Below are 25,976 nucleotides of genomic sequence, written 5' to 3'. Positions count from 1 at the left end.
TGATATGAAAGATGCTGTTGAATGAAAATATTTGATATCAGGTTATGAGGAAACTTTCTAACACAAACTGTTTCATTCGATTAAAGTCACTAATATGGCCTTCACGGATCTGATCTGAGAGGTGAATTTACTGAGAACAAAAGCATTCTCACAGACCAGAGCGAATCAAACATCAGCTTTAAGTTAAAAAAAGACTTTAAAAATGAACCTTAAATTAAATTTAAGAATAGAATCTTGCAATGTCTGAATGACTGCAATTCATCTCAATGTGGTTATAGTTACCACAGATTTTTTTTTTTTTTTATTTTATTAAGTAAAATAAGGACAAAATGTCTTTTACTTGACATGGAGAATTACACACGACATGAGCAGTGGTGAAGCTACGTCAGGGTTATCAGGTACAGCAGACATCGGATGTTACTGTGTTACAAGTTTTCTCAAATATCGATTGGCTACACCGGTTCACTAATGTGCAATTTTTTACCAATAGCTATTCTGTCTGTTTACTGTGAAACTGTGTTTTCTTATCAGAATGAATGCTGTTAAAATACGCGGATCGCCAATGGGTATGAGGAAATAGAATCATTACTAGGGCTGTCAGGATTATTAAATAATCATTTCATGGCGATTGTTTGACCTGGTTTCAGATCATCGCTATTATTGCACATCTCTATAGAAGACACTAGGGGGAGCTGTAGTGCATCTGCATATTACATATTTTAGTGTATTTATTGTAACTAAAGCATTGTAATACTTGTAAAATGTACCACCACAACACAATAAAAACTAAAGCATATACCATAAAAATAACCTGCAGTACAATTTAATATTATTTAAACTAATCTCAGTGTGAAAACCAGTCTACCAAAATTTCATTAACATAGAAGTACATGTTTATTGTAGTCTTGTAAGTGAGAAAAAAAACAGACTAGAATCTTTTCTATGACTGATAGTATTTTAATGGTGGCTTCACTCCTGATCAATTTACTTAATTTACAAGTATTTGGCGGTAGTATTATTGACAGGTAAAAGCCTAAACCTTAAATATAGGATAAACCAATATTTTCCAATGTATTTCCAAGAAAAAAACATATTTTTTTATATTCAGAACAATATGGTCGTTTCAAAGCTGAATCAAAAATGTATGAGAATTAAATGTCCAAGCTCTAAACCAGACAATTAATCGCCATAATCGTCAAAGCCCTAAAACAGACAATTAATCGTCATAATTGCAATGATTTACTAGACAATTAATCGCCAGCCAAATTTCATAATCGTGACAGCCCTAATCATTACAGTAAAAATAAGAGAAAAAGTAAAACAACTGAAAAGCTATTGTAAAGTCAGACGAGAAGAAAATTGAAACGTCCTGCTGCAGAAGCGTCGGTAGCTGGTGACTATCAATGAGGAATCGACCCAACCAAAGACAACAATAATACAGTTCCAAAAAACAACACTTTCACTTTCTTCATATTGTATTTCTTTCTCACCACATTTTCCTCCCTCGCATTTGATTAGACAACTCCAGCATCAAAGCCCTAACTATTTGCATTACCTAAGGGGAAAAAACAACACTTGCAAAGCAGTAAATGAAAAGTGCAAACGTACAGGGAGTTCAGGTTTTAGGGTCTATGTAAATTCAATCTTGCATCAGAGATTAGGAACACAAACAAAACATGAAAATCTCTTCAAGCAACATTAAAAACAACCCGTATATGACTGATTCTCGTGTGGAACACAAAAGAAGACGTTTTGAGATGTCTCAGTGATTTCGTATCCATACAATGGAAGTCAATGGGGTCCAATGTTGTTTGGTTACCAACGTTCTTCGAAATATCTTCTTTTGTGTTCTGCATAAGAAAGTCATGAACATGGAGAAAGATATTTGGAAGAATGCTTATAACCAGACAGATTTTGCCCCCATTGACTCCCATAGTAGGACAAATTTATTTTTCATTTAGTTTGTTCTGTTGAACACAAAAGAAGACATTTTGAAGAATGTAGGACAGCAAACCGTTCTGGGGCACTTTTGACTACCATTGTATTTTTTCCTACTATGGGAGTCAATGGGGGGCAAAATATGTCTGGTTATAAGCATTATTCCAAATATCTTTCTCTGTGTTCATCAGAACAAAGAAATGTATACAGATTTGGAACAACTCGAAGGCGAGTAAATAATGACAGAATTTTCACTTTTGGGTGAAGTATCCCTTTAACAACACTATATTCACAACACACTGTAGTAAAGTATCTCATTCATTATTGCTTATAAAGTCGGTGGGAGTCTGTGGGAGAAGAAAGAGGAGGATAGAGACATTAATTCATGCATGAATACGCTAATTTAGATAACAAGCCACAATGTAGAATCTGTAGGGATAAAAGCAAACGTACACACACGCACAAATGCACACACGCACACACACACACACCAGTGAGCTGTGACGTTCCCTTTGCTCGGCTGCTAAATCGATTCACTGGACCATTCGGTACTCCAGGGTGCAAATGCTGCATCATCTCTGTGCGCGCGCGCGTGTGCGTGCAAACAAAGCACATCCTATTAGGTAAAGCTATTTTTCTAGAAAATGACCAGATCCTTCAGTGTGTCAAAACGGCCTCGTAACGCGCCAATCATTCCCTCAGCAGAGAGCCACAGAATGAAGTGTGTGTGTGTTGTTGAAATATGATTATGGTAATGACACTCTACCCTGTTCAGCATTTAGTGATCACACACACACACTGCCGCTCCATATAAAATCCAGCAGAGGGGAAAATTGTATGGGCGATGTCGACAGACGTAACACCATGGCTCCATTGAGGATAAAACACCATCAGCATTCACAATCAGATTCCTCTTCTCTCAAGTTACATCTGTACCCGACATGCTCCGAACGGCAGACGGATCCACAAAGACGCACGCATCTGAAGTCAAGGACGGTGCGTTTTCGACCGCGACCAGACCGGAATCAAAACAAGAGCTTTTCACCTCCTTGTTGAGTGTTGTGATGAAGGACTCGGACTCTATGAAATCCTTGAACCCAAACAGAGTATCTGCAGTCATTTTTTCCTGTTCTCTAGCTCTTAACCTCTCGCTCTGATGAAACAACGCTTCAAAACCATCTTCATAAAAACCTTTGATGGTCAGGAGAGGTGGGATAATACAAACGTGGAGAGAAGAATCAGTACATTTAAGAAGTGAACTGATGCTGTTTCTAGTGACCTCGGCTTCCTTCACAATCTCCTCCTGATGTGAAAGTTGACCTCCGGTGGAGCGGGGTGTGTTTTCAATAAACTCCAAAGGGCTTCTGCTGTATGTATGAGCTGACGGGCAGGAAGAGTTGCGTGGACGTCTCCGAACAGTTGAAGGGGTCAAAGGTGTGGTGGGGAATGTAACAAAGACCGTATTCAGCGCTGCAGGGCAAAAAGACTACCTCATAGTTACCAAGCTCCAGAACACGAAACGAATTAAGAGTTTGATATCTGTGTGTAGAATCTGAAGTTTATGCTTGTTCCTAATGTTTACATTCATTTCTGTTCATCTCTTCAGGGCTATTATTGGCCGCAAGTCATTTTTTACAAATTTTGTTTTTGTTTTGTAATTAAATGTATGTATCGAGTCATTTTTAAAGCACCGTTCGCACACACACACAGATCTTTACATTATGATTTTGTAACTTTGTAATTCTAGTAACACATGACTACCAGTTTAACAGATTTCTTTATATTTCTCGAGTACACAATAGTATTGATTGTCCTTACCGATACATAGTTTTCCACATTTAAAAACATTTTACATCTATAATTGACTATAAAAATATACTTAATTAATGTGTAGGTATGATGAATGAAAATTTGCTTAGACATCATGACTAACATGATATGGTATTGACATTTTTAGACTGTTACGGTAATGACATATTTAAGGTCTTGTTTTTAAAAAAAGCTTAAAAACGTGATAGTTTTCAAATGAATGTCATGTTTTTAATGCAGGAAAAGGAAATTTGTCAATGCAAGAATGAAAAAATCACGTTTGACATTTTAGAAACCAAGATTTTGTGAGAATAACCCCCCAAAAAATATATTTAAATATTTTGGTTTTCCTGTATATGCTGCAAGATAGGGCTGCACGATAATTTATACGACTAAATCCTATTGTAATCGAGCTGGCTGCGATATGCAATGTGTCGATATTTTTTAATGCGTAGCTTGTCCATGAAGCACGTCTCTGGGAACGGTAGGAAATGCTGCTCGATCTAAAAGCAGTGCGAGTTTGAGTCGCTTATAATGTGCATTTGACAAAGCAACACCCGTCAAACATGATCATTATAAATATACTTTATTATCATAAAAATACCTTATGAGGCTTGAGTAACAGTGATAAAAAGATGTCCATAGGCATTTCCTAGATTCTAGAACGTGTTATGATCTTCTTCTGCAGTACGTATTTGGAGTTTCCGCACGAGAGCGCCCTCTGGCTTTCGGATGCAGCAGCATTTTCCCGTACTTCACTCAAAAGCTGTGCATAAATCACGTGATATTTATCGTCGGTTTATCGTGACAGCCCTACTGCAAGACATTTTTGCTAAAACATAAAAAATACTCAGAAAACATCGTTAGGACACAAACAACTTGTGCTTGACAAATGTCAATGTTTTATAATGTGTAAAAATGTATCTGTTATGTGTACAATATATACATTTCATAATATTCTTTCATATAGCATATCTATATATGTCTGGAGTATTAATTCCATTTGAATGTACATTTCATTTGTTCTCGTAATACCTTTAAACAACAAAAAAGATTAGCGAAGCAAACCTAATGTATTCGCACTCACGAATAAAAACGGCATAACTAATGACAATAACAGGGTATTAAAATCACCCACAACATCGTTTATTATACATCCAACATGCCTTTATATTTATTATATCAGTCAGCTCTAAATTCAAACATGCAAATGAGTCTTATCAAGAACTGTGCAATTTAGAGAAACAAGCGTTAAAACAAAGACGGCAGAAAACATCTTGCATTCTCATCTCTCATTTTCACTCAGGCGCCAAAAGCCCATCTGAAGGAGCGTTTAGAAAGCAATGGACGCACCGCGCAAATGAGAAAAGAGTAGCCAGCCGTAAAATTGGACAGCCATCCCTCCATCCAAGCGAGAGGATCAAAACGATGAAGAGAAGAAAACGTGAACAGAACAACCTGAGAGTATGAAGAAGATGCAGATGAGACACGCCGCCGATCTAACAGACGGCGAAGCTGCCAGCAAACGTTCTGCTGGAATCCATCAGCCAGAGACAAAATCATTCAATTATCAGCCTAAAAAAATGAGCAGTTCAAATAAAACCAACAACGCTCAACTGTACTACACACAAAAAAATACTTTCTGAAGAACTGGGAAAAGAGCTTTGGGAAAAATATGGCGTCAATCATTTGTGACTGCAACTCGCTCTACGAGATCTGAGAACTCTGATCTCCACAAACAGAGAAAAGATTGAGAAAAGCAATAGTGTCATTGATTTCTGGCTGAACTTCTCCTTACGCTTTGGCTTTAATGGAAGGCACCTCTGAGTGGACCTGACGGGCCCTTTCAACTGAGATTTGGGTCAAACTGTGTTTTATCAACACATCATCTCCGGTCAGAGACAGCACACGGAGTATCAGGAAATGAGATCTGGATGTGGTTTTTCGAGAGTCGTGCTGAGGAATTCTGGATGGATGAAGCGTAGGAATGACAGCGGTGGGCCGTCGGGTAAAACTGCTTCTCTCCCCACGGGGGTCTGATCGAGGTGCTGACGACAGGGCAGCTATGAGATTAATGGATCTCCTCTGTATTGGTACATTGCGAGAGACAGGAATCAACAAACCCACAACACCACATATTTCTGTTCCAAAACCTAGAGAGCGGCCTTGCACTCTTGCACCGTCTTCATCCAAACTGAACCCGTAGATGACTGATTTGTTTTAAAACCTGCCAAATTTCTGTGAAAAGCATTTGACTCATCATTGATTCTAATAGAGACTGATGTTAACAGCTACCACAATAGCCTAAAATACACAAACATGTATACGCGGGTGAAACAGATTGTTTTTCCAGCACAGATGTTCATACATTGTTTACTATTGAATAAAATACATTTATTCAAAAATAATACATTTCTTTGTACAGCATCTCTTTTTTCAGTGCATTCTGCGATTGCATTCTGAGATTGCCTTCTCCATTTTGCATACACCACAGAATCTCACTTCCAATCGTTTGAAGTGAAATATCCTGAACGTCAGTATAATGAAGTGGCTTATCTTTCAGAAGCAGATTTGTGTCAGTAGCAAGCCCATAATGCCTTCACTGGTAGACAGCTCACTAGGTTTTGCAACACAGCTTACTGTATGTATCTTAATATAATGGACCTTTTCATACGTAAGATTAAGAATGTAAAGCTCCTCTTTAGCGAGAACATTTACTGGAATTTAACTAAAAAAATCAATTCAGAAATGCAATGTGCAATATTTATTTATTTACTACCGTTTAAAATGTTTAGGATCACTTATTTATTACAGTATTTTTTCACAATGAATAATAATTGTGAATAATCGAATAAATGAATAAGCTAAAAAAAACGATAATGATAAAAACTACAGAATAACACAAACGTAAAAAAATCATTCGGGGTTCATGTTACCCGAAACTAAAAAACCCATTTAACTAAAAAAATCCAAAACAAATCATTCTATCAAGCAGCTTCTTGATGTCTCGCCAACAGTATTGAAGAAGTTACCATTTATTCTGGGCTTTGATTGGCTGTTTTTTTTTTCAGTCCAGGTCATCCTTTATTTATGTATTATTTATTTATTTATTATTTTACTTTCCTAATTAAAGAAATACATTTTTGGCAGCATTATGCTTTTGTTATTTTAGTCCAATAACTGTGAACTTTTTGTTTTGGTAGTATATATTAGCGATGCACCGATAAATGTCTCCACCGAAACTGATAGCCGACTTTAAGAGTAAATTAATATTTCTTAACTTTTTGAATGTTGTTAATTCATATAATGACTGTTAATATTTAACATCAAACTGGTGATGTTTCTTAACATATTCCATATAAATTTAATTGCAAATTCGTTAAGTGGATATTTCCGCAGAGATTTTTGTATGCAAAACACGGAAGCGAGTTAGCATTTTAGGACTTCCGGTTCCATCGCTCCAAAGTCTATGGGCCCTATTTCAACGATCTAAGCGCATGGTCTAAAGCGCACGGCGCATGTGCACAGGATTCGTTATTTACATGGCGGAATTCGAAAGAGCAGACACTTCTCCAGGATGGAAACTCAAAATACCAACGTGCCAACAATGTGCCTGAGCACACCTCTTTTTTAGACCAGCACGCCCATGGGCACACAAATGAGCGCAAATGCATTTGCTATTTAAACAACGCGGCGCAGGACGGGAAAATGAGAACTGCGTCGGGTTGAAACTAGCAAAAACACTTGCGCTGCGCCTTGAGCCGTATTGCGCCAGGTGTATGATACGGCCCAATGGGTTTTTTCGTGGGTTTTTGGTAAATCGCCCGAACTAAGGTCTGTGATAAACAATACCTCTAAATATTTTCATATTTTTCATCTAAGACATAAAACACACCAATTATAACCCGCCTGTGATTTTTTTAAAGTCTTATTGTGTCTTAAAAATGGCGGTTGCTAACAAGTTGCTAAAAGCAACTACTTGCTTTGGCGGGGACGTTAGACGTCATCGCGTATATAAAGCTCACAAATAATACAACATGGGCACAAATCTCTTAAAACGTAGATGCGGATTCATTCACGGAGTAATTACTTACCAGGGAACACATTTTTAATAAAGTTTGAAAGAGTTGTCTGAGGCTTGGTGGAAGTGACGTTAATATCGAGGTGTTCATTTGTAAAGGTTATCTTGATAGACAAAACGTGTAAACATCATAAACCTTTGTTAATCACAGAGCTTATTTTTTGCGATCTTCCAAAAGTCCATGGGAAAAATGCATAGGCTTTCGGTCGAGGGAACCAACGCAGCACTTACTTCCGGGTTAGCCTACAAAATCTCTGAGCCTCTCTGTTAAGTAAAACTGCTGATCAATGTCATTGGAAACTCATATTCAACAAAATAATAATAAAAAGAGAAAGAATATCCAAAATTCAAAGTGACCTGAAAGCAATGAAGGATAAATTAAACTTGATTTACTAACTACCAAACAACATTTTCTTGAATAAGAATGGCTCTCTTTTTGCTCCGAGTGCTGTGTGTTTCTCTGTTTGTGCTCTGAATAACAATCGCCTGCTGCTTTCTGAGGCTGAATCCGTCTGCAGCATCCAGGCTGTGAAATTAAGACTAAACACAGACACGGCCCTGATTCTTCATCCGCCCATCACTCTAACCCACTCTCACTTTTGCAAAAAAAGGCTAAGAGCACTTTAGCCGTCACATCTAAACGAAAGAGCGAAGGATGCCGCAGAATGTTTTCCGCTGCGCTGGTGCACTGGACAAAAAGAGAAATAGTGAGCAAATGATAGGTTACTCATACCAGACCCTCTTATAGATGAGTACAAGCAGACATTCTGTGGGACATTCTGCTTTCAAAGACTCTGATTCATATGAATATTGGCCGTGAGTGTGTTTATGATGGAGACAGATGGTTGTCAGGAAACTGCACCAGGAACTGACACTTGTGCCAGAAGGAGCGATGGGCCCAGGCAGGACGCTCCTCGACGAACCGACGGGTGGTCTTCATCCCCCTCCTCATCGCCGTCGTGGGGGACAGCGCGAGGGCGGACATGTTTTCCTGACATCCCTCATCGCTATGGAAACAGCTACTTGTCTGCCTCAGGGCTTGGCAACATCCGTCAATCACAAAGCTGTAACCACAGAACACCCAGGTGCACAGACGGATCACCTGGAGGATGTGGTCTGAAAGTCACAGATATTCAGAACAGAGAATGTTCAGACATCTGCAGCACAATATGGCCTCCAAAAGCATTTACAGGCCCCCTGTTGATCTTTTTTTATCAAATCTTCAATCCGTAACTTCTCTGGTTAAAATTAAACAAAAATCTTGTGTTGGGAGGTCTTCTTACCTAAACCTGATTCACACCCCGATTTTTAAGCACACAAAGATAAGTACTAGGGTTGCCAGATTTTCGTAAAAATAAAACATCCCCAAAAGGACAATCAAAACAAGCCCAAAACTAGCCAAACTACCCCAGACCACATTCCAAAACTCAAAATATGCTTTCCTATACCTATGTTTTACAGTCACTTTTATGTACTTTGCACATTTTCTTCTTGAACAATTACTGTACAGTAAAAATCATAATGAAAGTCTATTTCGTAAATAACTTCATTTTACCTTAAAAATAACTAATGGTGAACAAAAACTTTGCACCTTTAACCCGCGGAATAAAAAACAACCCATGGCAACAGTATAAAAGTAGCCAAATTTCGCAGGGCCCCAGCAGACTTGGCAACCCTGATTGCAGGTAGCCTGCAATTTTACGTTTTGAACAGAGATGGCGATAGAAAGTTAGTAAACACTACACCTTCTGCCTTGAGGTGGGGTCGGAAATATCATAATCACGAGTTGAATTAAAAAAAAATAAAACGCACTTTATACCTGTCTAGGCACTTCATAGTTGTATTATAATCGTCAAAGTTGTGAATCAATAAATAATTCTATTATACACAACTTTTGCTGTTATATTCTACATTTTTCTTTTCTTTCTTTCTTTTGTTTTGTTTACAGTCCTTCTGTATGACTTTTCGACTTGAAAACATTACATGTCCTAATAACGAATGTTCAACTCGGAGGTACGAGTTTTCAGATGCATATAAAGGCAACAACAGTTTGCCTAAAAATGTAAAAACTGTAGCAGCACATCTTCTCAAACGGCAAAATCTGAAGTACCATATACAGCCCAAACGCTGCAGAAAAAGTTCCACAAAAACAGTATATTGAGGGTGAAGAGTTTGTTCCTAAAGTTAAAGTGATGCTTTCCCTTGCCAACAGCGCTAATAAACAGAGATCACACAAAATGAACTGGACATTTATTAATTATTACAGCCTTCCTTCCTTACATAAGTCTTTTAAAAGCAGCGCTTCTTCCTGTCAAGACAGGCTACTTGTCTAATAAAGGAATACAGATTTCCACCATTTCTGTTCTGGACGTTTTGTTTCTTTTTGTATAAGCACGCCGCGCTAAAAGCATATACTGTCATTACAGCTCCGTAATAGGGTTACAGAAGTGGCCGCTCGCTTCCATTCCGATTCCATTTGGGTTTTCAGAGGAAAAGATTTTTTTAGCGTGATGCTTCACGGAGAGATGCCACACACGCAGGACCAGGGATCGATGTTTTGAAAGCTTTCCATTCCTGCTCAATTTCTCCTATTAGTGAAGCCGCAATTAAAAGTCCCAGCAAGCGGCTTTTCTAATCCAAGCTTCAGTCACTGTGACAGGAGGCTTGAATCTGCTGATCGGCCCCTCCCCGGTCTCTCTCTCTCTGATTATTTGGATGGATGAGTTATTGACCACCACCGCCCGTGGAGGCTATGAAGATCGTGCATCACGGTGTGTGTCCATCGCAGGTCTGTTACAATGCTACGTGGTGGGTGGGTCTGTAAGCAGAGGAGCACTTACCGAGATTTCATATTGGACAAATCGACCTGTAAACATGACACTGATGCTAAGCGCAGCATGTTCGAAGGATTCTCTCTTTTGTTTTGAATTGTATTTAAAAGGGAGTAGTCGAAGAGGTCAAAGGTCAACTCTTAATCTCATGACCCTTAAATCAAATAACGTATTTACTCAAGAAATCAAATATGGCAGCAGGTCGACAACATCATTTCATTGGGTCTTGCATTGGTTTGTGCCGTTTTTTAAAAGACTTAGAACAATTTTTTTAACTTTTATTTTTAATTTTTTCATACACAGACGTATTAATGGTTCTCAAAAGCAATTAGAGCTTTAAAGGGGATGTGCAACGGTGTTTCATGCATTCTGACTTCTTAACAATGTTAAAAGTGCCATTTTTTCATGCTTGACATGGTCAACTTGTCAAAAAATGAGTTGGACTTATGATGTAGTATTTCGGTGCTCGATACACTCCCCCAGCGTTCGTATAGGTTTCGTAAAGTTTTTTTCGAACATGAAAATTCGTTTCATAACTTTTCTTAGTCACTTACTTGAAAATTCTCCCGGGAAAGCACGCACGCGTCAACCAGCCAGAGCGAGATGAAAGAGCGCGCCCACGCATCAACCAAGGAGAGCGGGAGAAGGAGCATGCGCACATGTCACTTTCCCTTGTGTGCAGGAGAGAAAGAGAGCACTACGTTCGCGAAGTTCAGCTGTGTTTGTTTGTTCACTGCATTTGGGTGATGAATGTTATATAAACAGTGTATATAATGCTAGATTTGGAGATCGTTTGAAACTGATAGATGGAGCCGTCCCAGCACTAAAAGATGCCGGACATGAACCGCACGCGGTAAGTCAAACTGAGTCATAGGTATGCGTTTTGTTGGCAATGGGTGCGCACATGCTTTAGTTCCGCCCTACTAAGCTCAGATGAGACAACATGTCGCACACAAATCACTCATCAACATTTATTGTTACAGGGAATACAAAAGGAAATTTCATAACTGCTGAAGGAAACCTTGTATTTGTATCAGGATTCTGAATGCCATTAGTAGACTTTCTGATCACTTACATGTAGTCATTTAGCAGACGCTTTTATCCAAAGCAACTTACAAGTTGGGTAAACAATGGAAGCAATTGGGACAACATTAGGACAACAAAAAGCATAAGTGCAATAAAACATGTCTCACAAAGCCTACTACAGTGGGCTATTTGTACACTTCATTCTGTCTACAAATAAAATATGTTCCCGAAGAGACGGCAGAGTGCACGATGGAAAGGTGAGAACGGTTTTGAAACTGGTGGAGGAGTGTGTGACATTTAGTGGAGAGGAGGTGACGATGTGACTGCGTCTCCAACTGCGATGCATCTGTCTGGTGCCACAGAGAGAGAGACGCTAACACAGATCAACCTGTGACATTCCTCATCAGTCTCTTGACTGCTCTTATACTTTTCACTTTCATTTACACATGCTGCTCATTACATGTCACACATGCACACCATTTACACTCTCCATTCAGACTGCGAACACACGACCGACTGTCTTACACAAGCTCAGACCTTAAAGAGACAACGCAAGACGACTAACGCCTGAATCTGTCTGCGAGGTTGGTTTTGCAAGTATCACAAGTTCTGTCCATGTAACAATGTAATATCGTTGCAGTCGTGCAGAAACCTTATATGTGCAAAGTAGCACATATCTTTTCAGGAAATGGAAAAAACACATTTTTATTTGATCAATTATTTAATCATTAATGTAAATACAACGTAATATTTTATAATTATAATTAAACACGTTTATATATTATGTAGACTGTTTATATACACTCACCTAAAGGATTATTAGGAACACCTGTTCAATTTCTCATTAATGCAATTATCTAATCAACCAATCACATGGCAGTTGCTTCAATGCATTTAGGGGTGTGGTCCTGGTCAAGACAATCTCCTGAACTCCAAACTGAATGTCAGAATGGGAAAGAAAGGTGATTTAAGCAATTTTGAGCGTGGCATGGTTGTTGGTGCCAGACGGGCCGGTCTGAGTATTTCACAATCTGCTCAGTTACTGGGATTTTCACGCACAACCATTTCTAGGGTTTACAAAGAATGGTGTGAAAAGGGAAAAACATCCAGTATGCGGCAGTCCTGTGGGCGAAAATGCCTTGTTGATGCTAGAGGTCAGAGGAGAATGGGCCGACTGATTCAAGCTGATAGAAGAGCAACTTTGACTGAAATAACCACTCGTTACAACCGAGGTATGCAGCAAAGCATTTGTGAAGCCACAACACGCACAACCTTGAGGCAGATGGGCTACAACAGCAGAAGACCCCACCGGGTACCACTCATCTCCACTACAAATAGGAAAAAGAGGCTACAATTTGCACGAGCTCACCAAAATTGGACAGTTGAAGACTGGAAAAATGTTGCCTGGTCTGATGAGTCTCGATTTCTGTTGAGACATTCAAATGGTAGAGTCAGAATTTGGCGTAAACAGAATGAGAACATGGATCCATCATGCCTTGTTACCACTGTGCAGGCTGGTGGTGGTGGTGTAATGGTGTGGGGGATGTTTTCTTGGCACACTTTAGGCCCCTTAGTGCCAATTGGGCATCGTTTAAATGCCACGGCCTACCTGAGCATTGTTTCTGACCATGTCCATCCCTTTATGACCACCATGTACCCATCCTCTAATGGCTACTTCCAGCAGGATAATGCACCATGTCACAAAGCTCGAATCATTTCAAATTGGTTTCTTGAACATGACAATGAGTTCACTGTACTAGAATGGCCCCCACAGTCACCAGATCTCAACCCGATAGAACATCTTTGGGATGTGGTGGAACGGGAGCTTCGTGCCCTGGATGTGCATCCCACAAATCTCCATCAACTGCAAGATGCTATCCTATCAATATGGGCCAACATTTCTAAAGAATGCTTTCAGCACCTTGTTGAATCAATGCCACGTAGAATTAAGGCAGTTCTGAAGGCGAAAGGGGGTCAAACACCGTATTAGTATGGTGTTCCTAATAATCCTTTAGGTGAGTGTATNCATCCCACAAATCTCCATCAACTGCAAGATGCTATCCTATCAATATGGGCCAACATTTCTAAAGAATGCTTTCAGCACCTTGTTGAATCAATGCCACGTAGAATTAAGGCAGTTCTGAAGGCGAAAGGGGGTCAAACACCGTATTAGTATGGTGTTCCTAATAATCCTTTAGGTGAGTGTATAAGGTATCTAACTTTGATGCTATTTATTTATTTTTTACTAAACAATTCTCGTAAACACATTTGTGTTATTATTTCCCAGTTTTGATGAGTTTACTATTATTATAAAAAGTGGAAAAAGAAATAAAACATGAGTAACCTTGACTCTTCATTTTTTAACAATAGTGTAACAGCTCCTGTAAATGGGTAGTTGACGAACACGTGTCTTATGGTGTGACATAGCAAAATTTCGTTAATACTACATTGTTCCATATTATTAATATATATACGTATAGGCCGATAATCTCGTGTAAGCGAACTGGCAAAATTAGTGGATCGGATATTGTAGAAGTCGGGGGGCACAATCCGATCCAATACCATCAGCGCGACATGCTCTGAGTGACATGCCGTAAAGCGCGACATGCTCTGAGCGACATGCCGTAAAGCGCGGCGATTAGAAAACGTGGGTGATAGTCCATCGTTAAAATGTCAGCTGTTTGGAAATACATTACAGTTAAAGGAGAAAAAAAGCCAAGCCGAATGCAATGTGTGCAACGTAAGCGTTCTGAGAGGTGGCAAAGCGGGAAACTATAATACGACAAATTTGATAAAAACACTTGCATAAACATAATCTAAAGCAGTATGAGGAATTTATGCAGACAACCAGTGCCAAGAAGAAAAGTGTTCCGCAACAACAAACACTACAGGAAGTCATTCAGAAGCGTGAGAAACTTCCCCCCGAAAGCAACAAAGCAAAGCTGATAACGAAGAAAGTGACGGAAGGACTCTTAAAACGTGAGTCAGTGGTTTTTGTGGCAGTTTTAAAGGTAGGGAACCTACTGCTATCTCTTAACGTCTTATGGGAAACTTGAAGTTTAACCAAATATTTTAGTTTACATTGCAAGTATCTTTTTGTTCTGGAACTAAATCCATTTTAAATGGTTATTTTTATGTGTTTATGTCTCTTATAGTTCAACCAAAGAGGTTACATTTGAAAAATTTTGTGAGTGCTTATTGTACTGTGTTCTACTGTACATTTTGTGATGGAGGTAATTTATATGTTTTATGTTAATTTATTATACTTAATTTATGGTTTACTTTGAGTGTTGCGTTACATCCAGTACTTTATTGGAATTTGCACACAGTTGCACTTTAAATTTCATTTTGTATGTTTAAGCTCATTTTCAATAAAAATCTAAACTTAAGTCTTAAGTCATGTTGTGGGTTACATATTTCAGTTTTTTGCACAGTAGAACATTTGTTGCACAGTTTAAGCATGATGCTTTTTGTATGGCTGACAAATGTGTTATAAACAGCTTAATTGATAAAAAGGTCGATGGAGATGGTATTGGATCGGTATCGGTATCGACAGATACTCAAAGTTATGGTATCGGTATCAGTATCGGATGTGAAAAAGTGGTATCAGCCCAGCCCTAATACAGTATATATATTTATCATATAAAAAGCATAAGAGAGACTTACAGTAGCTTCATTGTTAATCTTTTTTCTAAACATTTACCGTCACACCAAAGGACAAATTTGCATATTAGTCTTTCAACTACCCAAATATAGTAGCCAAGAAATGAAAACAGAAATCATATAAATTAATCGTAAAAAATGCAATCTCATTTCATCCTCAAATCTTGGAAAAAAATTGCACACGTGTTTTCCGCATGTGTACCTGTTTGGTTGCAGGGCTGGATTGTGTCGGTTTTAAACGACCTGTCAGTAAACCGACCGTCATGCCCGACAGAGCAGCTCAGTTTTCCTTTATTCAGCCGAGTTGTTCACAAATCCACCGGCCGGTTACTAGCTTGACTAAGGCGGAGTCATGGGCTCAGGGGGCGCGGCTCTGACATGCTGACTGATTACTTTCTGTTACCGCATAAACCCCGCGAGGTCAGCGGCTCGCCCGGGAACGAGGAGACTGCCAGGCTCTGACCTCATCACCGCAGTACCCCAACACATTCACAGCCAATATCGTCCGGTAACCTGACAGCTGAGGTGATGTTTGGGGCGACAGAGCGCTCGGGCGAGCTATGACAGCTTCTCTGCCGCTCGGCCTCTCTCGGCCGCAGTGAGTGATGGGTTTATTTCCCTCTCTCATCAAACACATTCAGCTCACTGGGAATTTATGACCATTACGGTTCTGACAACTAAACTCCTGAAGACAGATGAATCTTTGGATGCCGGGTACTTGTTCTAGGAGTTCGAGAGCTCTTGTGTTTTAACCACAAACACCCGAACCGGCTCAACTATCCTTGTCTTTCACGTCAATGACCTCTGCTAGAGAAACGACAGCGAAGTTCATCCGCCGAGCGTTCCAGGAAGCTCCGCATCGCTAACAACGTCCAACCCTTTGCTCTCCGACAGCCGCAATCCACCCCGTCAGCGATTCCAAACTCCGGCTTTGAGACAGTCAATTAGGTTCAAGGTGAGAGAGACATGTGTCATCGTTTAAAGCGCTGGGCCGCGCATCCATCTCCGCCTCATTGGCTGGCTGACGGCTGAGGGATCAAGGTAAGAACGTTATTGGCTGGAGTGTGACAGGAGGGATGTTGTGAGGGGGATTATTGGCTGCAGGGCCACCGTCCCAGAGATCATTGGCCATATTGACGCGGTGATGGATTGTATTGAGATGCACCTCCGTCTCGGCTGGAGGATTTTTATTCTGATACCTCGGCCCCCTCGGAGACAGCGGCAGGATCGGGAAAGACACTTCCTGCCTTAATTCTGGCTTGGCGCTATCGATTGGATGGAAATCAATTGAGCCCAAAGCCACAAACCCGTAGGGGGACAAAAGCGGGGGAAAATGCGGCCGGGGAAGTGATGCGAACGGCTCAAAATAAATCCCCTGACAAAAGAGCTGGAGAGCGATAAAACTCTTTACTGCATGAGGAGAGAACGTTCTCCCAATTAAAAACAGAGAAGGGTGAAGGATAAATCCAAACTCGTCTTCATTAAGAGATCAGTCTGGAAAAGAGCCGCCCGGAAGACAAGAGAGCAAGGTGACGCTTTATGAAACTGCATGTTGTTAAAGTAAGTAAATGTTAACAAGATCTTAAAATGACTGAATGGCTATGAATGATAAAAAGAAATGATGCTGTTTCTCTGCTCTTCTCCAGAGGAGACTCTAACCGACCCGACACGCCATGGTGCATCGCTGACTTTACATCCACGCGGAAGCTGAGAGAACTTCTACTGTGTGTGTGCCGCTTAAAGACTCAGACTAACACATACATTATTATCCCATCATTAAGTACACGGCTATTGTAAATGGGGTGGCAAATGAACTGTTTTGTGAATGTCCAATTATACCAGGCACATTTTCAGCCAGCTATTTTGATTACTACAATTTAAATTTATAATACAACTTCATGTAAAAATTAACAAACGTGCAATGCCATATAATAAAGTGAAAGTAAAGTGAGGCACAAATCAAGCAGAATTTAAGTACAAAACTATTGTACTTAAAGTTCGTAATAGTTGACGAAATGAAAATTCTGTCATCATTTACTCACCCTCAGGTTGTTCTAAACCTGTATAAATTTCTTTGTTCTGCTGAACACAAAGGAAAATATTTGGAAGAATGTCAGTAAGCAAACAGATCTCATCCCCCATTTACTGCCAGAACAGAAAAAGGACTCAAGCTATGTCTTAATTTACTAACCGTTTCTATTCACAAAGCTAGTAATCATCGATTCCAACCATTACTTAACTGAACCTATACAGTATAAAAACGGTAATAAACACATTACTCAATTAATTTGTAACAACATAAGCATTTCATACATTAAAACTATCTCAGTATTACATCCACAAAATCATTTTTATTCATATAGCGATTTACAGTCTTATTTCTAAACTTTTACAACTTCAGCTACAAATTTTGTATTCTGTATTCCATCTGTTCCACAAATGTACCCCCTTGACAAGTATACATCTATTTTCTATATTTATTCCAGATATCAAAAAGACTTTTCAGACAGCCTCTGAATACATTCAGGAGGGTAATTATTGAATGCTTTACACATTTTCTGAGCGGTTATCTAACGTTCGCAACCTTCGCAACAAGCTCATAACAATGGTAAAAATGATTTGCAACAGTAAGCTTATATTGATGATTATAATTTGAGTTGTCAATTTCGATCTAGCAGGAAATGTCGTCATTTAGATACGTAAGATATGTAAAGTAACCTGCAATTTTGTGTTTCAAACAGAGATGGCGACAGAGAGGCAAATGTTTCAACCTTCAATAACATCCAATCAAATTTTCATAAAATAAAATGTATTAATTTGTAACACATTCAAATAAATTACATATGTTAACATTAGTAAAATGCATTAGCTAACATGAATTAACTAATAAATAAATGTATTAGCAGGGGCGGTCCTAGACCATTTGGTGCCCTAGGCGAGCTTGACTATGGCGCCCCTTCCCCACGAGAAAAGAACTCATGTCCAAAGAATTGCACATTTATTTAAACAATGATAATACAAACAATATAACAATATGTGCAAAAGAATAAACCTGTTCAATAATAAATATACAAAATAAACTTAACTTTTAACTTTAACAGTAGTGCAACATCTGAGAACAAAAAGTGCACACTAAAGAATCAAAACAAAAAATTAAACTAACAATAAAACATTGTGTGCAAAATTAGATACTGTAAAACCCGTCGACACACAGCCGAGCTGACCGACCGACTGCGCATCAGTGTGTGCGCTACAGTGTTAATTTTGTTGACGAAAACTACGACGAAAAGTATTCGTTAACGACATGTTTTCACTGACGAAAACGAGACGATAACTAAATAAAAATGAATGCATGATAACGAAAAACTGTAATAAAAATATACTGACATTTTCGTCAACTAATAATAACGAGAGTAAAATATTCTTGTCCCACCTGGCGGACATCAGTTTGCGCGCATGTGCTCATCTCATATAAACGGTAGAGAGAAGTCTCTGGGAGAAGGGGAAGCACACACATGTATTCTGTGTCTCCACGGAGTCTTATTTTCCTTCACGATCGCCGGTAAAACGCCGCAAACTTGAAGCGCGACTGCAGGTGAGTCACCCCGAAACACATTACAAAGGAAGCTCAAATGTTTTTATATGCCTACGTTAACTTAACACGAGCTGCTGCATAACGTGAAATGCAACAAAGAGTCAGCCAAAAGAAACCAGCGCTGTCCTCTACTGATTATAGAAGTGATGAAGTGAGTCAAACTGTACATTCCAACCAAATATGTAACATGTTTGCATGATTAAAGAAATGTAATACAATTTATATGAAAGCTATTTCTCATTCATTGCTGTATCAGGCAAAGACAGTGCAGCTCTTTCTTCAAAGAGATATGCCATGAGCCAATAGCCTTTGAGTGTGAGCCCTGTCAGAGCGTTTCATTGGTTGAATGAACTGAATGAACACGCCCTACTTAACGAGTCAATTGAGTCAAATGGGATTGAATGAACTGGAACGATGTTCATGGTCTAATATTCTGTGTTCCAACAATGCAAATCTAGTTACTGAACTTTTCTGAAAAATAAAGGTAATGACCTGGTTTAATTTCATTCTAAGGTGAAGTAAATTATGTCAAAACAGTTGAATCTTTGTATGGAACATTTAATTACACCATTGTAAATGATTTAAACCATTTAGATTTTAGTAGACTAAATATAATGTATATTTATTTGACTAAAATGTTTTTCATATTTCGTCGACTAAAACTAGACTAAAACTAAAATGATGGGGTTGACTAAAATGTGACTAAAACTAAATTGCATTTTCGTCAAAAGACTATGACTAAAACTAAATCAAAATTTGCTGTCAAAATTAACACTGGTGTGCTAGCATGTTGTGACCGCTAATTGACAGCTAAAGGTCATGTCAGAATTGTCATTTCTTTTACTTAAGTTTAATTTATTTTTTTATGTCAAAGTATTGTTGTAGATAGAGGGATGGCAAAAACTGTTGAAAAAAATAAATAGACTTTTAATTTTAATTATAATTTTTTTTCTCGCCGCATATTTGGCGCCCCTCACTAGATGACGCCCTAGGCAAGCGCCTATGTCGCCTGTAGGAAGGACCGCCACTGTGTATTAGAATGTATTAATAAAATTATATATATATATAGAAGAAAGCAGGTTTGTTCATTTTAGTGTTCATCTAACTTTGTAGCCTATTAAATACAACTACATGTAAACAGCTACTTTACTTGATTTTTATTAGTAAGCACTGAAATAACGTAATAAGATATGAATGCTTATAGAAATATTATTGGTTAATGTTAGCTAATGCATTAACTGATGTTAACAAATACATCATTATAAACTGTTACTCATGTATTCAAAGAAAGAATCATCGAGGATAAGCTATACAAGAATTTGTGCTTTTTTATACTTCACCTCAATGAATACAAGCCACATTAATGACACATGCGCTTATGATAAACTACCCGGCATTTAGCTTACATGTGTTAATGAAACTCCAAGAGTCACAGATGTGTGTTTGGCATCTCTAAAACGAAGCACAACTTCCATCTTTAAATCGTTTCTTACCGCAGGGGTCTGACCACCAATTAGCGTCGTGAAGACTCTGCGGGTCTGCGCCGGAGCACGCGTGTGTGTGTGTGCGGCATCAGTATTCCACTGAGGCCGTGCTCTTGTATTAGGTATTCAGGGCCAAACAGCCATTCCGAATGCACCATAAATTATGTTCTCAGAGGCCTGCAACCTACGTGTGCCGCCTTGTTACCACGGACAACAACTTCTCCTGACTCAGGAAAAATAATGCAGAAAAACTGCTCAGGAAGCCGGATTACGATAGCGGTGGTTTGCACAACAAGAACAAGCTCATCGAGACATGCATGCGGGACTATCTGAAAGGTATAGGCAGGTGTGTATGATTCAGGGAGGAACTAAACTTTGTTGGACCGAGTTAAGCGGACACTTCACGATGAATGACACCGTCCGCTATCACTTCTGTTTCTCTATCTCGTTTCATGTGACAGCGTTTTACAGAAACTCTCATACAGAGAGAGAACAAACACACTGGCTTTCAGACTTCCAGAATTCCACACGGCGAGATCTCATGGGGCGCTAACAGTATAACAACAGCCTATTGTGCGGTGAAGAAAATGATTCATACGCACACACTCGCATTCTCTCGGTCGTAACAGCCATTAGCTGTGTCTGCTCAATTCAATTATATTTATATAAGGCTTTTCCCAATGCACACTGTACAGTACAATGTCTTCCATAGGTCCTCGCCGAGCAGAGCCATTTCAGACTACAAGAAAATGATGCCTATATATTTTGTCTGTAACCTTCGATCTGTAACCCTCAAGCCAAAGCCGAATGGGGAATAAAATGAAAAAGGAATCTTGTAAAATCAGGCTCGGCCAGTTCAATCCTCCTGATCAGAATAAACCGTCAATAAGCGTGTATTCATCTTCATCTCTTTCTGAAGTCTCTTAACACCTCGGATTATGGGTAAATCCCCGAACAGCAACCCGATTGAATACTCCTGGAGGGTGGCGTCCATGAGCAGGGTTGTGTGTGTGTGAAATTGATTTGATAATCTTCTTCGTTTTAAAGAAAGAAAAGATGTGTATAATGATAAGAATGCATTTTATTTACACTGCACTTTATAGTTTAATTCATTAACCAAATTCTAACATTTTGCTTTTTTCAATAATTCAAATAACCCTAGTGTATGTTGAAAAAAATATCTTATGAACTTCTACACACAGGTGTCTTGGCTGTTTTTTTCTTTCGTTTTTTGTTTATGTTTTGTCTCATACCATGAGTGTTGTATTTTCGTTGTGTCGTGTCAGCCCCGAGGAAAATGTTATTGCTCAGAGGTTGCTCCTTCACAATTCAACAGATTTGAGTTCTCAGTTGTTTCATTTAACTATCAACTTAGTTGCAGATGTATCTCCAAAAAGTGCTCCTAAAAGGAGAAACAGAAACAATATGGAGGTGAAAATGAAATGTAGATTGTTTCGATTAATGATCTGGATTTGGTTCAATTTAATGAGAAACATTTGACTTCATATTGCAATTTTTGATTTTATTGCCAAATCTGTGAAACTTTAATGGCGACTTTTTTCTTTAGGAGAAACATCTGAGATGCAGGAGACTTTCCGTTTGCTCTCCTTTTAATCTCATTGATGTCTATGAGAAATAGATGTTAAAGAAGTCTCGGCTGTCATTTTTCTTTTCTTACCTCCAGCCTCCTGCATTATGTTCCTTACCGCATCTCCCTTAAAGTCACAAACTACAGACTTTGACCCAAATTGCTGCCTGACCAATCAAACTGAACCTTCAACACGCTGTGACACGTTCAGTCTCCGCCCACAGAACGGCTACGGTTAAAGCTGCACCAAGCCGTTAAGAACAACAAATTAAGAATTACCTCATGGGTAAAAGGGCGTCTTCGTAACGTCTGTAAACCAAAGACGTTGTATCTTGGTTTTGCTGTAGGTCCCGCCTCCGACCGGGGATCTGGCCAATCACAGCTGAGACTTTTCCAGGTGGCCATTAAAAGGTTAATGTGGCCAAACTCTGATAACTCAACCTCATTCAAACAAAAAAGAGAAATGAAACGACAAGATTGTGACTCATCCACAAGTTTTAAATCGTTTGTGTTTTCCTCCTTCAAGCCTTCTTGTTGTTTTTTTTCTCCGAAGCTCTTAAAGGCTCAAACTGTCACACTTTCCGTCTCCGGCTTCTTGCAGCGTTCAGCGTAGCGTGCAGGGAGGAATTGTTGATGTCTCGGGTGCTCCACTTAAGCCCAAATAAAAGGCTTTTGAAATCTCCTCCCTGATCTCCTGTGATGGGGTGATTGCGGAATAATGTATTGCCGGCTGCGCTCTGACTTACGGCCGCCCGAGAAACGCTCACCCTTGACTCGATGACGATGTGAAGCCTTAGCTCGGCCTAATTAACACGGGAGTCCGAGCCACGGCTGCTTCGATCAATATCGGCCTGGATAGAAGCCACTTTATATAAGCCGATGCTTATTAAAAAGAAATCATAAACACAAGTAGCTCAGTTGTATTGGAAGCTTAAAGGTTGTGGGATTGAATCCCAGGTAACACACATACTGATCACTTTTATATCTTGAATGCACTGAAATCATTTGCCAAATGCGTAAATATAAATGAAGGTTCCTGTACTCTACTGTATCTTACAGTAAGCTAATGTAAGATCAAGCTTCAGCAAAACACATCTCTAAAATCATGCATACATTGTCCGTTCTGCAACATATTGACTAAAATAATCATTTAATCCTTATATGAGTTATGTTTTTGTTACTCAGAGTTTTGCGTTTGCTTTCTCCAGCGTCTCTTTTTTAGCACGATGATACAATTCCCTGCAAATTGCCCATTCACGTGTACCTATCACCCATTTCGCACTTCTGCCCGACGTGACTGATAGTGTTAGATGTGTCCTGACACGCATGAAAAAATTACCGCCACTTTAATACTTCACTGTTATAGAAGGTGAATTCAGGTCAATTAGAACACGTTTTGATATTGAGTTGACTCAAAAAGTGTCCCAGTTTTCTTGAATTCACCGTACATATTCCATCACCAAAATAACCTGATTTAGCCATCATGAAAATCTAAATTTATGTGCTGCGTTCATTTTGATTTAACAAACAGAACAGATTGAAATAGCAAATTTGCATTCACAAAAAAAAACTGAATACAATTCATAAATATGGGTTAAGTGTTTTACAAAATGACGCAAATTCCCAAATAAATAAAATGGGATTTGCCTGAATAAAATAATCGACAAGCATGTTTTCATCAGAGCTGCCATGTGCTCAGTTTTCCTGTGGAACTGGGCTACTTCAAAACTGTTGGTCTGCAGGTTAAAGTTACAAGGATTTTGTGGATATATCATCATTATTTTTGGTAAGATGAAGTTTTTTATGAAAATAGAGTATGTTTATAATTGCTACAATACACTGATTTTCAAGAAAAAAAAAGCGTAGTTCTTAACCCTGACTGTAAAACATGTGTTTTAGGTATGTCAGCAACATATTTTGAGTTTTTGGTTTTTGGGCTCAGGACATTGGGCTAGTTTTATTAGGCCATAGATTTTGTTATGTAGATCTGGCAACCCCACTCTAACTGGCATCTCTTTTTAGGCCCCCTCCTGGGCATTTATCTCTATGGATATGGACATTAATCTTGCCGTAGCTCAAGAGGTTCTGGAACTCAGCTATAGTTAAGTTCCTCTGAAACGTATCTCCAACCAACTCGGCGGCCATATTTGCAATGCCTCTGCGCAGCTATTTAAGTCATAGCAAGTCCACAGTCCTATCTACTTGAATGGGGGAAGACAGATATTTTTTAAATCGCTGGTAAAAATCACAATTAGGGTCTGATCAGACAGAACGCGTCTTTTGCTGTGAGACGTGGCTCTTTTTAATTGTTTAATACATGAAATTATGGAGGGAACGTCGAACGGCATCGCTTAGGGACGTAATGACGTATGCCATTAATCGAACTATGTAGTGTAACATGTAAAACGGGAACATGAAAGGTATATTCTTAAAGCAACTCATGTAAACACCTTAATCGTAATATTAGCTTACTCAGAATAAGGCAAATAATTTGATTACTGACGTCCATGTAAACATGGTCAATGCTGTGTGCTGGGTTATACATGCTCAGTGTATGCATGTGCATATGAGGGTATTTTTAGCAAGCCGGTAACTCGGCAAGATCTCATGAAGTTCGTTTTAATCGAACCAAACATGGCATATGTGAACACACCCTTAGAGTCCTTCACATCCTTCACTGCTGTACAGACACACCTTAACATTTACTTTCTAGATTGGGACACATCATAGTTACTCATTTAATGATTTTAAATAATGGCAATTATATTTACTATGTACTTACTCTACTCAGAATTTCTAAAGACTAACTCAAATCTGTTATTCGACAATAGTAATTTAGATTGCAAGAGTTTGGGTTCAAAGCGAGAAAAGGTGATCAACACTGCCAGAATGATCAGTTTAAATAAAATGATTTAGATTTACATTCAGTCCATGTCAGCAACCTGTGCTTTACATGGACATGTCACTCTTGAAGACAAACACTCAGGTGTGAAGCTAAATGTCTGTATTCATGTCACAAATGACCTACACCAGCTCAACTTTTCGGCTGTTTTACTTCCAGACACATCACCAACAACAGGATAACAAACACAAAGTGACGTAATGACCTGATCTGAGTGATCTCATTCGCTGCCACGCAAATTTGGAGACAAGTGAAGTTTTAGTGGCCAACACAGAAAAAACAGAGGCTAGGAAACAAGGATGACAACACAAACACACATACACGTAGATGCATACACACACACACACACACACACACACACATGACAGGTGCTCTGGCACCGCCCACAGCAGTAAATGTTCTGGCTTGGGTGAGAGATTGGATTAATTTAATTAAAGAGATTTAGCTGCTGTCCCAGCTAACAAATGGCTATGCTAAACACAGAGCAGCTGATGATGTCCAAATCACCCACACCAAACACACACAAACAAAAGTACACAAAAAACAAGCCCACACAGGGCTGCACAATATACTGCATCAATATTCCAATGACATGGAATAACTGAATGATATTAATGCTTTAAAATGTTATATATAGTCAAAGGTTTGCAGAGACACTGGCATGGATATGTGTATATAGACAGTTTCAAAGCAACAACATAAACAAACATTACTGCGCATGCACGAGTTTGTGGACTGCCCTTAACCTCCGGTACACACTCGTAAATAACAGAGTGCCTGTGGATTATTTCTGATAACAATCAAAAGAAACAGAAAAGAACCAATACCTGGCCAAACTTGCCTCTCCAATATTTTGAATTTAGACTGCGATACCAAGCTCAACCGCTAATGTCCCATATGGTTTCTTTAAATGCGACAATACTACAGGACCGATTCAACAAATTGTTTATTTAATAAAATTACTATACATCACAATTCAACAAATTGTTTATTTAATACAATTATTAAACGGTAAAATAATCATAAATGAATGTGAAAACAAATGAAATATAAATATTT

The 25,976-nt window shown here is 38.9% G+C and overlaps 2 protein-coding genes across 27 annotated transcripts in view; one reads left to right on the top strand and one right to left on the bottom strand.

Annotated features, from left to right (window-relative positions):
- Window positions 1–25,976, bottom strand: part of LOC130551911 (adhesion G protein-coupled receptor L3-like) — a 234,235-nt gene that overhangs the window by 202,984 nt on the left and 5,275 nt on the right. The gene's annotated exons all lie outside the window — the stretch shown is intronic.
- LOC130562440 (multiple PDZ domain protein) overlaps window positions 8,670–25,976 on the top strand; it is an 83,658-nt gene continuing 66,351 nt past the window's right edge. Inside the window, exon 1 of the mRNA XM_057347423.1 lies at window positions 8,670–8,942. Within this exon, the coding sequence (XP_057203406.1) occupies window positions 8,670–8,942 (273 nt within the window). The remainder of the gene's footprint in view (window positions 8,943–25,976) is intronic.

Source organism: Triplophysa rosa, linkage group LG1 (genome assembly GCF_024868665.1).
Source record: "Triplophysa rosa linkage group LG1, Trosa_1v2, whole genome shotgun sequence".
In the NCBI taxonomy this organism is placed as follows: Eukaryota; Metazoa; Chordata; class Actinopteri; order Cypriniformes; family Nemacheilidae; genus Triplophysa; species Triplophysa rosa.
The sequence above is the reverse complement of the archived record's forward strand: the minus strand, read 5'-3'. Positions and strand labels throughout refer to the sequence as shown.